The sequence below is a fragment of the Pelobates fuscus genome, chromosome 8, assembly GCF_036172605.1.
Source record: "Pelobates fuscus isolate aPelFus1 chromosome 8, aPelFus1.pri, whole genome shotgun sequence".
NCBI lineage: Eukaryota > Metazoa > Chordata > Amphibia > Anura > Pelobatidae > Pelobates > Pelobates fuscus.
The window spans coordinates 56,480,263-56,498,021 of record NC_086324.1 but is presented as its reverse complement, the minus strand read 5'-3'; the positions used below and the strand labels follow the sequence as shown (position 1 = coordinate 56,498,021).

At 37.5% G+C, this 17,759-nt stretch overlaps 1 protein-coding gene across 2 annotated transcripts in view; it reads left to right on the top strand.

The window, feature by feature from the left end:
• LOC134571536 (aldehyde oxidase-like) overlaps positions 1-17,759 on the top strand; it is a 77,404-nt gene that overhangs the window by 22,820 nt on the left and 36,825 nt on the right. For both annotated transcript variants that reach the window (XM_063429869.1, XM_063429868.1), the window contains 8 exons: positions 51-144; positions 732-844; positions 2,699-2,883; positions 3,912-4,074; positions 8,639-8,725; positions 10,282-10,451; positions 14,301-14,427; positions 16,174-16,296. In XM_063429869.1, the coding sequence (XP_063285939.1) occupies positions 51-144; positions 732-844; positions 2,699-2,883; positions 3,912-4,074; positions 8,639-8,725; positions 10,282-10,451; positions 14,301-14,427; positions 16,174-16,296 (1,062 nt within the window). The remainder of the gene's footprint in view (positions 1-50; positions 145-731; positions 845-2,698; positions 2,884-3,911; positions 4,075-8,638; positions 8,726-10,281; positions 10,452-14,300; positions 14,428-16,173; positions 16,297-17,759) is intronic.

The following is a 17,759-nucleotide window of genomic DNA, read 5'->3' as shown; positions in this document are numbered from 1 at the left end:
GAATAACCTGAAAATTATGGATTCTGTCTATAACTATGCCTTTCTTGCAGTCTCTAGGTGGACACATAATTAGTAGAAATGCAAACTCAGACCTGAATCCTGTCCTTGCTGTAGGCAATGTGTCTCTTTACCTGATGTCAAAAGGTAAAGCAATTCTATAGTGAAATGCCTTTGTTTTTTTATTTAATTTATTTACAAATACCAGCAATTCACATAAATGGGCCTTAGAACCATTACAAATCTATAGGTGCATATTCAAACAGTATATCTTTAAGAATGTATCCACAATAATGTCACAAGGAGTCAATGTGTAGCATGAACTGAACATGCCTCAGCCTTTTAATCCATAATTAAGGTTATGAAATATATCTCTCCTACATTTTAGTAAAGGACTATGAATAACAAACAAAAGAGAGCGAGGTTGGAAGGTTAGTGTGAGCAGAGTTTTGGCAACATTCAGGAGGAGTTTTAGCAAAGATTCTATTTTTATCTATAAAGAAAACAGTTTGATGTGTAATTTTAGTATAGTGCAGTAGGTATTCTGCAGTGTGGAAAAGAAAACTCTCCAGTAAGCTGCACAAGAGCAAGGCTGATTTCAAATAGCTATTGAGCATTTTTGTAAGAAATTAGATTTTTCAGAGGCTTCACCTTCCTTTATAAATATATATAATTTATTTATTTTTTTATTTTTTTTTGAGAAAAATTAATTGTGACATATTCATTTGTTGCAGGACGATCTCGGCATATACCATGCAATGACTCTTACTTCCAATCCACAGAAAAGTTGCCCGTTCTCTTTCCTGAAGAAGTTTTAGTGTCTGTCCTTATCCCATATTCCCAAAAGGTACAAAACATTTTTTTTACAGTTTATATACCATTTTATGTTTGGCCATATGAAAATTATACTTGGAAAATAATTAGTACTTACTAGTCTTTTAATAAATATATATTCTCCCATGCCACCATGTTTTCCAGAAAAAAATTCAGAGCCTCCAGAATAATTCTAATACCAAATTTCTATACAAGCATTTTCAAAGATAGGCCTTGATTTCTTTTTACTGGCAGGAACCCGTTGATGAATATCGACTGGTTTTAGGCTATGATTTTTTTGTTTTTTTACTTTCAAATTCTGGCGAGATACAATACCATTCAAAATTCTAGCAGCCAACCTAATAAATTGATTGGATGTTTAAAGGACAACTGTAACCTAAAAACAAATGTTTAATACAGTAATCATTTCATCAAGTTTTGAAAGTCAATAGATTTTGATTGTATTTTTTTTTTTATTATTACTATGTAAATGTCAAGTTAATTAAACCCATCCCTACCTTTAGTATAACAGGATCCTTTAGCCTTATAGAGGCACCTTTGATTGGACAGTGTTTGGAAACAGTCTCTATATTCAAACCGAACACTAAAGTGCTCTATGCTTAAAGGCAGTTGGATAAAAATAGAAAAGTGCAAAGTGATAAAGGCTTCCACACAAACGTAAGGACTCCCCACCCTACTTTAAAGAATGTACAATGTTTTACTAAAATGGTAAAGATATACCAATAATACAAAAAGTGTGTAGTGCTTAAAGTGGTATTACACTTAACCCCTAGGGGTTGAGCAATGATAACACTGTAACAAATAAAAAGGGAACACATATAGTGTAATAACGTAGATATTGAGTCTGTGAACTAACTTAAAAAAGGATCCACTCATGTGGTAAAGAGCCCAGTATGGATAGGCTCAGGATCTGCATCATCATGTTACGATTGATAAAGCCAGGCTGTGACTGGCGAAACGCATCTCGGATGATTAATTACATGGACGTTTTTTAATGTATGTTTTATTGAATACATTTCTGTTACTACATTTGGAACAGTGTCCTGTGGATCATCTACTACTGCTGCTGCAGGGTAAAGACAGGTAGTATCTCCATTATTGATACATCTGCTTATTTACTAGGTGCCACGTCCAGGCACCTTAAAAGGTGAGAAGCAAACTGTGCACTACAGTAATAACCTGTTGTTGTTAAGTTAATGCACTAGGGCTGGCTTTGCCCCTGTGTCTCTCCTTCCTGTTTTTGTTTCCTGTCTCATGAGGATACTGACTGTAACTTCACTGAAAAGGTTGAGTGTCAGAATGGAACACTAAAGCAGAAGTGACCTGAGCCTATCCATACTGGGCTCTTTACCACGTGAGTGGATCCTTTTTTAAGTTAGTCCACTGACTTAATATCTACGTTATTACACCATATGTGTTCCCTTTTTATTTTTTACAATGTTATTATTGTTCAATGCCCCCCTAGGGGTTAAGTGTAACACCACTTTAAGCGCTACACACTTCTTTACTATTGGTATATCTTTACCATTTTAGTAAAACATTGTACATTCTATATTCAAATCTTTTTCAGGGAGTGAAGTATAGTACCTTAGTCCCCCCATATGTTATAGCAACTGAGTAGCAATAGCTGCCCATTAACTAGTCTTGTATTACAGCAGCAGCCACTGACTGGTTGCTGTTTAGATGACATACCCCAACTCGCTTTATGGAAAGGGATGAGGTATAAAACCTATTATAACAGATTATAAAGATAAAATATTGACTGAAACAAGTCGATGTTTATTGACCATTCTTGACTGAAATGGAAATGTCCAAAAACAGAGTTTTGATATCATACACTGTGACCCTGTGTCCTCTTCATCCACAGTGGGAAATTGTATCAGCCTTCAGACAATCACAAACTAAGATGAATTCTGCTGCTATAGTTGTGTCTGCGATGAGGGTCCTTTTCCAAGAGAATACAGACCTTATCAAGGATTGCAATATCTTATTTGGGGGCATTGGAGAAAGCACTGTATGTGCTAAGAAAACAAGACAGGGCCTCATTGGAAGGCAAGTATATATAATGGCCTGTGTCTAGGTATAATGTCCTCTGGGAGATGTTTTGTCGCTTAGTGGCCAATCTCTGCAATTGTCCTTAGTTGCACACTGTGATAGAAATGGAACATAAAACCGCAAAATGCAAAACGTCTGGACTGTTTTCTTACTCTTTCATGATGAGATAAATTGAAAGCTGAACATACCTGTCTCCAAAAATTATCGTGTATGATTCTGAGTAGGAACTACAAATTAGTTTTTTTTGTTTTTTTTTATTTACTTTTTTATATTTAAGAGGTTTCAATTATTTTCCAGTATTAACATTACTTACAATTTCATGTATTATACCAATCGCTGTGTCTTGTGCGAGATATCAGAATAACATGGTTTTGTAGCTATTAGATTTCTATTAAGTGCTCGTAGCAGGACGTGACTACATTTACTTGGGTTTATTTCTATATTTGAAGGTATTTCTTTTGTGATTCAGGTAAAATACATAATATGGTATTAAGAATGATATTACATGGGTTTTTTTCTGCTTTCTATAGGAAATACAATCCCATACAAACCAAGCAAATACCTTTCTCAAGGAGTATAGTTCTAACTGCCTCAAAAGACAAACAGTGCTTAACTATCTTTATTGACCCCAATAATAGATGAAAGTTTTTTTTTTCCCACACTTGTGGGAATAAAGATCTTGTTTGAAGATGTCTGGTTTATGCCTCCATTATTTTTCTTGGATTTACGAGCAGTCTGGCAAACTGCAGACTAGAGTTGCATGAGCAAAGTGGGGGCTCACAATCAAACATCCCACCTTCTTCATACTCTTTCATATTCCCAGGGGAGTTTGTTTCCTAATGTTCGATTTTTAGATTTGCACAAAACAATATGGCGTTTTCAATCAAACTATATTGCACTATACCCACAATGTATAAATCCAACCATGATCATTGTTAGACTGTTTGCAAACAAATAGTTTGATGAACTTCTCATGGATTACTGCAACCATCAGTTTGCTAATCTGATGCATCAAACTGTTTCAGACACTGGGATGAGGGGATGCTAAGTGATGCCTGTAGACTGGTCCTGGACGAGATTTCATTGTCTCCCGCTGCTCCTGGTGGGAAGGTCGAATACAAGAGAACTCTAACTATGAGCTTCTTCTTCAAATTCTATCTCAAGGTTTTGCGTGAGCTGACGTCTGTGGTAAGTTCCGTTGGATGATGAACATCAGTCAAGATCTTGTAAACTTCATACAGCTTCTTCTAACTGGAGAGTTTTGCCCCCCTTTCCTCTCGCTGCTTGTTTTTATTTCCTCAACCTTAAATATGATTTTTTACAATCTCATAGTAATTTTACCCCCCATTGTTTTCTATATCATAAGTTGTTTCTCATCTAGCCACCTTCTCTACTTCTTTTTTTTCACTGTAATTATGTGACGGTTTATGTTTTTTCACAAACTTTACTTTTGATTTTCAAAATATATGTTCAAATGTTTATTTGAATGTATGATATTTTATATCAACCAATCATGTAATGTGACCACAATACATGCGTGTACAGATTTGTATGACATCTATAATCTATTGCAACAATATTATTAAATATTGGTTACATATTACATTTACGTTGGAAATGAGATAAATTTGCCAATTTTGAACTACAGAAAAAACAGACCTGGTAGGTCTGAGAGGAGTTGGACGCCCCCTTGTGGATATGTATATATTAAAACTTAGCTTTTAATATTACTGAAATAAGATAAAGGTCCTCAAAATAAAGAAAATAAACAAAATAAAGTGAAATGATAATATCTGAGTCAGGAGAGATAGAATATTAGCTCATAAATGGGATGTGAATAAATCTTGAAGATGCTTCATGATAAGCTCAATATGGAGTCTTCAAATCGAGATAAATCCCATATAGGTGCCAAAAAACGTTAATGTACACTGCTGGTAGCTATTGAAGAGAGGTTCCCATCTAATATGCTTAAACCCTGTGCCTAAAAATCACTTGATAAATATTGGTGAGGTCTAGTAGAGTTACAAAATGTAACAATATGTTGCACAGCAGGTAGATAAGTGTAGACTGGTAAACATAGCTACATAGTATAAAACGGAAAAAATTGGATAGATAGTAATCTGATATAAAGTTACTACAATTACTGTAGAAAAGTACGCTGGTGCTTGCTAGTACGATTAGGTTATATAAATGAGGATTAAGTGCAAAGTTGCTATAGCTAATATCAATTGCTAGAGAAAAGCTTGAAAGCAAAAAGCTGTAACTGTGTTCTGCATGAAAAACTAGTATGGAGAGAGGGGGAGGATAAGCAGAGAGTCACCAAATTATAACATCCCTTACACCATCCCTTCCAACCTCCCTTGAAGCCCAGACTAAATTCCCATATGTACTGCAAGCCCGCTTGCAATTCCGTTTGTTGCGAGTAAAAGAAGATAGTTTCCAATTCTAACTGTCTAGCTAGTGATAATAACGAAGCCGCACGAGCATTTAACTATCCTGACTGACTGTTGCCTGACACGTGTTTCGGCGCTGTGAAAACGCGCCTTCTTCCTTCTTCACAGCGTTATAATTTGGTGACTCTCTGCTTATCCTCCCCCTCTCTCCATACTAGTTTTTCGTGCAGAACACAGTTGCAGCTTTTTGCTTTCAAGCTTTTCTCTAGCAATTGATATTAGCTATAGCAACTTTGCACTTAATCCTCATTTATATAACCTAATCGTACTAGCAAGCATCAGCGTACTTTTCTACAGTAATTGTAGTAACTTTATATCAGATTACTATCTATCCAATTTTTTCCGTTTTATACTATGTAGCTATGTTTACCAGTCTACACTTATCTACCTGCTGTGCAACATATTGTTACATTTTGTAACTCTACTAGACCTCACCAATATTTATCAAGTGATTTTTAGGCACAGGGTTTAAGCATAATAGATGGGAACCTCTCTTCAATAGCTACCAGCAGTGTACATTAACGTTTTTTGGCACCTATATGGGATTTATCTCGATTTGAAGACTCCATATTGAGCTTATCATGAAGCATCTTCAAGATTTATTCACATCCCATTTATGAGCTAATATTCTATCTCTCCTGACTCAGATATTATCATTTCACTTTATTTTGTTTATTTTCTTTATTTTGAGGACCTTTATCTTATTTCAGTAAGATTAAAAGCTAAGTTTTAATATTCACATATCCACAAGGGGGCGTCCAACTCCTCTCAGATCTACCAGGTCTGTTTTTTCTTTATTCACAAATGTGAGGGTTATCCCCTATATTGGCCGCCCCAGACACACACCAAGCTGATTCCCCTCTGGGTATCTAGCTCTCTTCCCCAATTTTGAACTACAGCCACAATAATGGCAAAGGATAGGGCTGATATAAATGTTAATAGAAATAGTGATTAAATATGTTTACATAAAATATACAGTATCTCACAAAAGTGAGTACACAACTCACATTTTTGTAAATATTTTATTATATCTTTCATGTGACATCACTGAAGAAATGACACTCTGCTACAGTGTAAAGTAGTAAGTGTACAGTCTGTATAACAGTGTAAGTTTGCTGGCCCCTCAAAATAACTGAATACACAACCATTAATGTCTAAACTGTTGGCAACAAAACTGAGTACACCCCCTAATTAGAAAAGCCCAAATTGGGCCCAAAGTGCCAATATTTTGTATGGCCACCATTATTTTCCAGCACTGCCTTAACTCTCATGGGCATGGTGTTTACCAGAACTTCCCAGGTTGCCACTGGAGTCCTCTTTCACTCCTCCATGATGACATCACAGAGCTGGTGGATGTTAGAGACCTTGCGCTCCCCCAGCTTCTGTTTGAGGATGCCCCACAGATGCTCAGTGGGGTCTGGATACATGCTTGACTAGTCCATCACCTTTACCTTCAGCTTCTTTAGCAATGCAGTGATAGTCTTGGAGGTGTGTTTGGGGTCATTATTATGTTGGAATACTGGCCTGGGGCCCAGTCTCCAAAGGGCCCCTCCTTCATGCTCTGCTTCAGTATGTCACAGTATATGTTGGCATTCATGGTTCCCTCAATGAACTGTAGCTCCCCAGTGCCGGCAGCACTCATGCAGGCCCAGACCATGAAACTCCCACCATGCTTGACTGTAGGCAAGACACGTTTGTCTTTGTACTCATCACCTGGTTGCTGCCAGTCCCGCCACACACGCTAGACACCATCTGAACCAAATAAGTTTATCTTGATCTCATCGGACCACAGGACATGGTTCCAGTAATCCATGTCCTTAGTCTGCTTGTCTTCAGCAAACTGTTTGCAGGCTTTCTTGTGCATCATCTTTAGAAGAGGCTTCCTTCTGGGATGACAGCCATGCAGACCAGTTTGATGCAGTGTGCGGCATATGGTCTGAGCACTGACAGGCTGACCGTTCCACCTCTGCAGCAATGCTGGCAGCCCTCATACGTCTATTTCCCAAAGACAACCTCTGGATATGATGCTGAGCACATGCACTCAACTTCTTTGGTCGACCATGGCGAGGCCTGTTCTGAGTGGAACCTGTCCTGTGAAACCGCTGTATCATCTTGCCCACCGTGCTGCAGCTCAGTTTCAGGGTCTTGGCATTCTTCTTATAGCCTAGGCCATCTTTATGTAGAGCAACCATTCTTTTTTTCAGATCCTCAGAGAGTTATTTTCCATGAGGTGCCATGTTGAACTTCTAGTAACCAGTATTATAGAGTGTGAGAGCGATAACACCAAATTTAACACACCTGCTCCACATTCAAACCTGAGACCTTCGTAACACTAATGAGTCACATGACACCGAGGAGGGAAAATGGCTAAATGGGCCCAATTTGGACATTTCCACTTAGGGGTGTGCTCACTTTTGTTGCCAACAGTTTAGACGTTAATGGCTGTGTTCAGTTATTTTGAGGGGACAGCAAATTTACACGGTTCTACAGGCTGTACACTTACTACTTTAAATTGTAGCAGAGTGTAATTTCTTTAGTGTTGTCACATGAACAGATATAATATATATACAAAAATGTGAGTGGTGTACTCACTTTTGTGAGATCCTGTATGTGATCTTATATGCTTGTGACATCAAACAACTGAGTTGGGAGTATATAGTTTAAATGCCAATACAATATATTTATTTATTTGTCCAAGCTTTTTTTTATAATTTAACAAAACAAAACAATAATAGACAATTGTACTTATTAATTGATATAGATTACTACCAATGGTGGACGTAAACAAAAAACACAGGCAAAAATTAAGGACATAGACATAAATATGATAGGGACTACAGTGTAGAAAGCTAGATTCCTCCAATGGAGGCAGTATTTTGCGAGTTATTCCATTGTGCCACTAGGATAGTTTTTGTTTTGTTTGTTTGTTTGTTTGTTTTTTTGTTTTGTTTTTTACAAACCAAGGTTTCCTCAGATCTTGTTGTGAAATGAATTTTCGAGATGATGATGATATTAAATCACTTTACATTGTACATTGATAGTCTAATTGATATCTTGCCACAATGGTGGTTGAATCACTTTCCAATTTCATTTGAACAACATATTTAATGTTAAAAATGCATGATTGCATTTGTCTTATTTTTTTTTCGATATTATTAACCAAAAAGGGGGGGAAATGATTTATATAACTTAGTAGATCTGTTAACTACGGCATCTATATCTGTGCAATAAATAAATATAGAGAATAAATATAGAAATAATGTCCGCTGTTCAAATTTCTTTTACACTATGATGTACAGAATTGTCACAGTCCTTTGGAGATATCGGGGGATGGTGGTGTTACAAACTCACATATTGCCAAACCAAGTGCCAAACAGAGGTATCAGGTCAGTGACCGCCATTTACTGCAATTATTTGGGTCTTGGGGTGACTTTGAAAACACTGTAGCATGCATTCATTTAATGATTTATAATACACAAATTTACACTTTAATACAAATAGGTGACCACCAGAAAGAAAACTAAATAGTTTACACTATAAGTTGATAGATTGTAAGAAGACATATAGAATCTAAAAAATATAAATAGAACATAACTCAAAATTGCGTAATATTGTAAAATCACCAAAAGGGGGTGGGGTAATTATTGCACTCACAAAGATAAAATTAATGGTACGCATGTAAAACAAACTTTATCGTGTAAAGACTTTTTTTCTTTTTCTTTTCCTCACGTTCAAAACATGAAAGGAAAATGGAGAGACAAACACAGTGTAGCTATTTAAAAATTCAATGAATAGCTTTATTAGATTGCACTTACAGGATTAAAGACCAAATCAGGCACATCAATATCTCTCTCTGGAACCGAAATCTTGATGAGGCTCTTGGTGGATGATCATGCAGCAACAATTGGTAACACAAAGTGAAAAATACAAAATGAGCAGTAAAAAATGTTTTACTTCTCATTTTGTATTTTTTACTTTGTTACCAATTGTCGCTGGATGATCATCCTCCAAGAGCCTCATATTGCACAATTTTGAGTTTTGTTCTATTTATACTTTTTAGATTGTATATGTACATGATTTATATCAGATTATATAACACTTAAAATGTAGCAGTTCTTTTTACTTCCTTCCTGGTTAAATAAGTATTTATATAATTAACATTACATGAATATTTACACAAACCCCTTCCTGTTTAAGCAGGTGACCTAGTGATGGTGCTAGTGAAGATGCCCTATAATTTCCAATCGTTACATTCCACATGACGTCAACGATAAGCACACTTTAATAATTTAAGGGAAACTCGTCCTAAAATTAATCACATCTTAAGATGGAGTACAATGTATGTCTAGTTCCACCTGATTGCCAATAGTAAGATAAAGAATCTAGCAAAGATAGGGTAGAAAGTATTTTATTGTGCCACAACAGCCTATTCATTGGTCTTTCTTGAGCCAACACTGTTCTACGAATATAATTTCGCTATTATCGATGGCCCATAGAATGCTCTCAATAAGACCTCAAATTAACTCTCATAAATGAAAAATTATTTGTTTTTTAATAACTCTACTAGAACATAATGTCGTCAACAACTAACTCTTGGGCTGTTGGTAGTTCTTGTAGACCATTATGACTGTCTACTATAAAAATAATTGTAAAATGTTATTCTAATGATGCTTTAACAGTGCCAGAATTAAGTAGGTTTTGTAGAAAGGAAAACAAAACTATTCATAGATTTAATTTAGATCATCCACGGGAGTCTCCTCAATATTGTACACCCTGAATATTTGTTCTGACTATTACAATTTGCAGTAAATCAATTCACGAGAAAGCTGTTGATTCTCTGTTTCTGTGAGTCAAACTTGATTAAACTAAAGTGTTATGTTTTTCTTTTGAAATACATGAATCTGAGAAAACTTGATCTCAATATTTTTTTATATTCTGTCAGAATGTAAAGCTTAACCAACCTCTCCAAGACACCATTGGAAGGCCAGTCATGCACCAATCCGCCATGATGCAAGTGTCTGGAGAAGCTGTATATTGTGATGACATGACAGCAGTTGAAGGAGAGCTGTTCATGGCTTTGCTGACCAGCCCAAGAGCTCACGCCAAGATCATGTCTGTATAACCTATATTTTCGTGGTTTCCAAGTTTGGAAAAATTGTATTTAAGGAAAGTTGGGTTTGTACAGTTGAGATGCCGCTACAAGTTCTCCCTTCTAAATTTACTTTGACTTCTATAAACCATAGGAAGGAACAGTGGTTAGGAGAATGTTATATCATAAATACTTAGTACATCTTTTTCTTATGGGGATTACACAGTAGCAATTGAGTTTATAGGTAGCTAGATGAAACTGTAAAATATATATATATATATATATATATATATATTATTGGAGCAAGATACCTAAAAGATGAGCAAGATTTTTTTAATAACTAACTGCGCACTGTACAAAAACACTAGAGTGTTAAAAAGGCCACTTCAAGCACACCCAGGAATCAATGCAACTTAAAGCTATTTGGTAGGTTTTGGCCTCGTATTCATGCTGTATTTTTCTCTACAATCAAATATATTTTGTTAAAGAAAGAAATTTGCAGCTTTCCACAGTATAACCCTGCCACCTTAGCCACAGTCCATTGTTATTAAACGTATTCTAAGAATGTGCTCAGTTCCGCCATTAATAGATCAGTATGAGCTTATTTGGTGACGTTACTGTCCTATTATGATCTGCCCCCTTTCCCCTTAGCACAGCTTTTATAGACTATACAAATAGGAAGAGGGTGGTGATTGGTTGAGGGGAAGGGTCAAGTCAGCAATGTGGGTCAAACTGATCTCTCATTGTCTAAGTTACTATGACTGTTCCAGTGCTATTATGGCGACGACGCATGCATATTGACGCCATGTGTCTTTCTGACATCATTTGGGATGCGAACTTCTCTACCTGGTGTTCAATATATATGCTTCAATCCCTGCGTCATATTTTGCCATCATGCTGGTACACGTCACCAGAGCAACATTACTTGAGTGCCTTCTAAAAACATTTTTACCCAAGGGTGCATGTTGACTTTTGCTGTGCAATATCTGGTTTTAACTGCTACGTTTCTGGCTTTTAGGAATCCCTGACCTCGGCTTTGATTATCGTTTACCTGTTTTTTATGTACTCCTTGAACTGGACCTATCTCTGACTACTCTTGTTTATTGCCTGCAGACTGTATTCTATGTTTTAATACGTTTAACTTGGCAATTCTAATGACCAGTGATACTGTAGCGGAGAGCTGATTTCTCACAGCTTAACTCCACCAGTATATCCAGAGGATGCAGGAACAAGTAATGAGAATATCCAGCACAGTCAGCAATAAAATCCAATAATATCCCATCACCTTTCCCAATCGCTGGACGACACACAGTATCAGGAGTAGAACTAAAGTTTAATGGCAACATTCCTGCTTTTATGAGATTCTCCCATGCAAGGGAGGGATTCACATTAATTACACATTACACCAATCATATCGACGTTACCTCCCACACATCTCCTCCCCTTAGCTTAACAGATAATACAATTATACTGCACATACTCTTCCCCACTTTCCAGATGTACCCCAAATATGTGTGATATACCTGATCTGGGTGAGAAACATATCCAAAAATCACCCAGATCAGACCAGGGGTTCGGGAGTTATAGGAAGGTAACGTTTTGACCGACCGCATGGGTAAAGATGCCGAAATTAGTTCCATTAAATCTGGTTCTGCGGTCAGTCTCTATTCGTGCCCCAAAACTCCCGAAAGGCTATGCCACACATAATGGAGTCGGCAACCGGATGAATCCCCTAGTTCGTGGGATTCATCCTACTGAATGAAGGGCCGTTCGTGGGTTTCTTTCGTTGTTTTCTGCCATCCTGGAGGTCTTAGCGGTGTTCGGCTAGTTGAGTGTCCATTTTGAGTTCCAGACACTCGACGCCACGTGTTCGGCTAACGAAATGGCGGCCACCCAGGGGATATAGCAGCGTGTTTGTATGTGAAAGGGAATATGAGAAGCGATCAGGGAGGTAAATTACATGAATAATGTACATCAGGGTGGTCCGGTTGTTCGGTACTTTGTTCGTATACCGAACAAAGTATGTCCATAGATGGTGCAATGTAAATCTGTGTAATCCAGGCATGAAAAACCTCTGCAGTGCCAACAAATAAAATAAGAGATGGGACAGCCAAAAAGGGGTTCCGCTACAGATACGTCTTCTTCTTTTAAAGGATACTCTATTACTCTGGGGTAGTTTAGACTTGACAGCTACACTGTTTATCTTCCAAACAGGAAGAGGATTGAGTGGCAGGTTTGAAATGTGCCCTGTTTTAGCAGATTTTGTACATGACTATTCAACTTTGAGATAGGATTTCCATTCAGTTGCCCATAAGTAGAGGCTGGCTATTTTCCTCCCCATTCAGGAGCCATTATTGGCTCACAACACCAGAGGGGGATTATAATGCCCACAGGAAAGAGAAGCAAGGCACCATCTAGGAAGCGGCACAGGGAGAGTACAGCGGCAGCGGCCGCTCCTGACCCCTGTCACATGAAAGTGTATAATATATTTTATATCCCAAAATAGTGCCAGTGACTACATGAGGGCTGATTAAGCTAGGGTATTTACTCAAATATATGTTATAATCTCTCTAAAGCCAGGGGTGACAAGGGAAGGAGGACATTTTTGAGAGAGTATTGTGCTGCCTGTCCTTAATAGTTTTCATAACTCCTACTGCACATACCCACCATCTTCTTTAAAGTGCTCAGTCACTCTATAGCTGAGACCTGAGAAACTCATGCTGTGGCTAGTTGGAACATCATGAAACTTCAAACTGAGGGACTGGGGTTGTGACTCTGAGGACTGATTTGATTTTGATTTCAATCTGTTTTAATCTGTAATGTTGTCTGCTTCTGTTAACCTCGTTAGCTACTTCTGGGTTCTATATTACCACTGCAAATTAAGTATATTGCCAGCTTCAGAGGTAATAAGGAGTCTATCAGTATTGTAATTGTTTAACCCTACGCTGAGCTAATATGGAGTCAAGAGTAGATTACCATAGCAGGAACGCAATCCTGAAAGGGAGAGCTAAAAGAGGTCTACGAAAAAAAAACAATAGAGAACACTAGAGAATTGTACAGAGATATGTATTGTATAGTATCTCTAAATTGCAGCCCTTTGTAATACATCATAGTGATCTTGGCTGTGTGGGATAGTTATGAGTATCTCCTTATTGTACCCAGCTATGTGTGTAATTTCTCTGTATTTTACTCAGCTCTACCTGTTGTCTTTGTAGTCTACCCAGATCTGTGTATTTTCTAGGTATGTTGTGCCCAGCTCTGTGTATTACACCTCTATTTTTGTTTTTCTCAGCTCCACTGTTTGTGGTATGGTTATCTCTGTATGGTACTCAGCTCTATGTATTTTACAGATATTGTTTGTTGTGCCCAACTTGTTTTATTGTATGGGAGATCATTTTGGCGCCCCACCATTTTAAAACTTTACCCGCCGCCACTGGCATGAATTTAAAGGCAAACCCCCAAAAAAGCACTTAAGTTGTATTGATGCCCTGAGTGTTTCTTTTAAGAAGACGTTGGCGAGCAATAAACCAAAGATGGTTAATCTCTGACAGAGTGGGTTAAATTTTTTTTTTTTCTTTTCAATTCTTTATTTAAGCGCCGACCGGCACATTGCACAACAGTACTTTTGGCCTACGCAGAGGCCCAATCACCAGAAATATCTTAGTAGGTGCATTACAGAAAGGAAGGGTATGTTAGTGCATATAATGATACTTCACATAAGGCTTGCGCAGAAGCCTTTTCAGCATATTGTTGTGTTGTAGAGTGGGTTAAATTTTGAAAGCAAATATGATAACCTGTGAAATTCTTACAGTAGTAAAAGAATTTCAGTGCTTTTATGGAAGTTTTTCCCCTTAATTACTTTCTTATTCCAGATCAATAGATCTGACAGAAGCATTGAACATGCCCGGAGTCTGTGATGTTGTAACAGCGAAAGATATTCCTGACACAAACGAGTTTCGTTTTATTGATTGGGATGATTGCTTGTTAGCAGATGAGAAGGTAAGAGAGAATGTGAATAACAAAATCCTGTCCCTTAAGACAATAGAACCTCATATTAATGTTTATTTTGTTCATGCTAAAAAATAGTAAGTGCTACACTGGATAACCTCTAGTTATAAAAAGTAATGATCTTTTATCAACCCATATGAAACAAACATTCACTTATGGCAGCTTTATTTTGTAATATCGCAGGCAAGATATGCTACTGAATGCATATGAAAGTCTTGACACTACACAATGAGCACTAATTGCTCTCTGTGAGACTTTTTTTGGACCACTTAACAATGCTTTTACCAGGTACCTATTCTGAAAGGCATTCCCGTACATTAATTCCCCTAACCTTCTGATCTGACTTCACATGACCCACAGAATGCTTTTGTGCCCTACATATTACGGACTATCCAACATTTTTGAAAAACCAAAGTAAACAAAATAAAACTGCTGGGAAATTATATTTTCTGCAGAATGTTATGCGAAGAGAAATTACTGAACTAAAAGCCCAAACAAATGTCACCATTCAGGATAAAACGTTTCATGAGTGTATGTTTCAGTTAGGGAGAACACCTAGAGAGAGGTCCGATTTAATATTTCTGGGGTACCTTTACACTTTTGTTTCAATCTTTTTTTTTCTTTCTTTTTTTTTTCTTTTTACTTTTTTTTAAAACCAGGCCTAGGTTACTTTGTTAGGTAACATACAGACAAAGCGATGAAACTCCTGTGAACCAAATAATTTACTTTCCATAACATTTTACCATTTGACATAAAGATAAGGTGTAACCATAACAACCATGCTTTCAGGTAAACAAGAACATAAGCACTTTAATACACTAGCACTTAAATACACTAGATTTATTGCATGGAAAATTTAGCAAATTAAAAAAAAGTTTACACTCTAATTACAAATGGTGTTCATTTTTGGTTTCCCCTTGCGGCCTCCCCTGTCCCTATTGCAGATTGCATCTTTAATATTGTTGAATTTATGTCCATTTTATGGTTCCCATTGCTAGTCATGTGTATCCATTGATCCCCTCAATATTCCAACTGCTGCTCACATCCTCTTTGGTATCTCTTTTGATCTTTCAGGACTTCTCAGTGATAAAATATTTTGCTTTTGTGTAATTACATCGGTCATAGCCTCCCTCATCCTATAATAGTCCTCGATGTACCCTTGTGACCTCTATACATGTGATTCCAGTTGTCAACCATGTTTCCAACTATATGCACTGTGCATTTTCTCTTCTCATCATGATCTTAATGGACCAGGCCGAACTATTTTTCTTCTCTGTTGACCAACTGTACCTCTTGTGAGCTCTTCTGTCAACCCTGTGTTTATCATTTTCACTCAGTGACCTCTGTTTTCCAAATCTATAGTCATATGTCTCCATATTATGGCATTGATTAATATCTAGACTACCCTTTGTGTGACTGCCCACATTCACCCACTTTGGAACAACTTGCTTACATATTCAAATACACTAGGACACCACAAAAAAAGCCCTTGAAACCCAGTGTAATTTGTTAAATGTCGATTTCCTATACTTACCTTGGTTGTAAATGTCACCATAAATCTATTTACTTGACTATATTCGTCTTTGTATTCAGGGAACCGTATGATATACTGTTGTGGAGTTTAAACACAAATATTAGTTGGCACAACAACCGAAATCTCATTGGTTAATGATTCCTAATAAAAAAAATACATTGAACACAACACTGTATTACAAATGGTTGATTTTATTTCCCAAGGTGCTCTGCGTTGGAGACATAGTATGTGCCGTTCTGGCTGATACACCAGCACATGCAAAGCAGGCAGTGAACAAAGTGAACATTGTATACGAAGACATCGAACCGGCAATTATCACCATTGAGGTAACAACAAATTACATCAAATTAAGCTTTCTTTGTAGATTGCACTAATAAGTTGAAAGTTACCAGTGGTTATTATCGTTTACACGTAACAATTAGCATCACAAGTTTGATAAACAGTCATGGTTATTCACTAACAAGTCCAATGTCAAGAATTCAAAATGAATTTCCAAATTTACGCCGAAGCAGCTAAAGTGAAAACTTACCTGATGTTTTCATTTTTCTAATTCAGATATTGTGGCCTAAAATTGGAAATTCACTTTCAATTTACTTTGAATGATGAATTAAAATACAGTTTAATGCTGATGATATTAAACCACATTACACACAGAGTACTAAAAAAATAATGAAACTAAACTGACTAAAAGACTTACACTTTGAAGAGATCCAATTTTACTTGGTAACTGACATGAAAACTTAGACATTGTGACAGCATTTCCAAAATTGTGTTCCATAACTCCTATTTATACTTTTTTGCAAAATACCTTTTTATTTTAAACCATTATAAATAGAATGAATTGATAATAGTCTGTTTTAAATTACACAATACAGGGGGCGGGGCCTGACTGCCATGCCAGGTAGACGGGTCTTGAATGAGCTCTGGAGTTTTAGGCACGAAATTGAGGTTTTATGTCTACAAACTCAACTAAGAAGCAATTCACTATGACATCTAACCTTCTCTAGCTGCACCCGAGCTCAATATAAGCAACAGTAACTTACTGTCAAGGTACCTGTGGTTACTGCTCAGGCAGGGATCTAGCCTGTGGGTCTTCTCCCACATGATGGGGACACTCCTCACATTCCCTCTTCTCCTCCCAGACGCTGGCCGCAGTACCTCCGCATCTTTTTATTACACCGCACGTTATGGCCTGCCGAAACGTTTGAATTCGGACGTTTTGGGGCCGTGGCCATCACTTAAAGAGCCAAACTATAAAAAGGACTAATTTGCAACTAATCATTGCCTGTTGTGGTTCAAGCTTGATTGTAACTATAGTGCATACTCTGGTTTGGTTTATTGGTATTTGAGTTGGCTCTGATTTTGATTATTCTGTGTTCTCCTTCCCTTTGACTCAGCTTGCTAATTCGCTTACCTGTTTTCTGGCTCCCTCGACCTCGCTTGTTACTGACTATTCTCTATCCTTTTCTACGTTAGTCCGGCTTTTTTAAGGTCCGGTATACGTTCTGCTATTTTGCATTCTGCGTATTGGATCCCTGTCTTGTTCCTGACACTTGCCTTGTGCGGAAGCAGCCAATCTCACAATTGGGGACCACCCAGAAAGCTGTTGAATTAAACTCCCGGAGCCCCATCCCCCCCCACCCTCCCTCTGGGCCGCTAGGGGTTATCCCGGTCTAGGGGGCATCCCTGCTGAGACCGGCTTTAGTGCACTGTGGCCTACCAACGCTGAAAAAACAGCGACCTATCCAAGATGGCGGATGTGACCATGCTAGACAAGATCTTTGCAGAC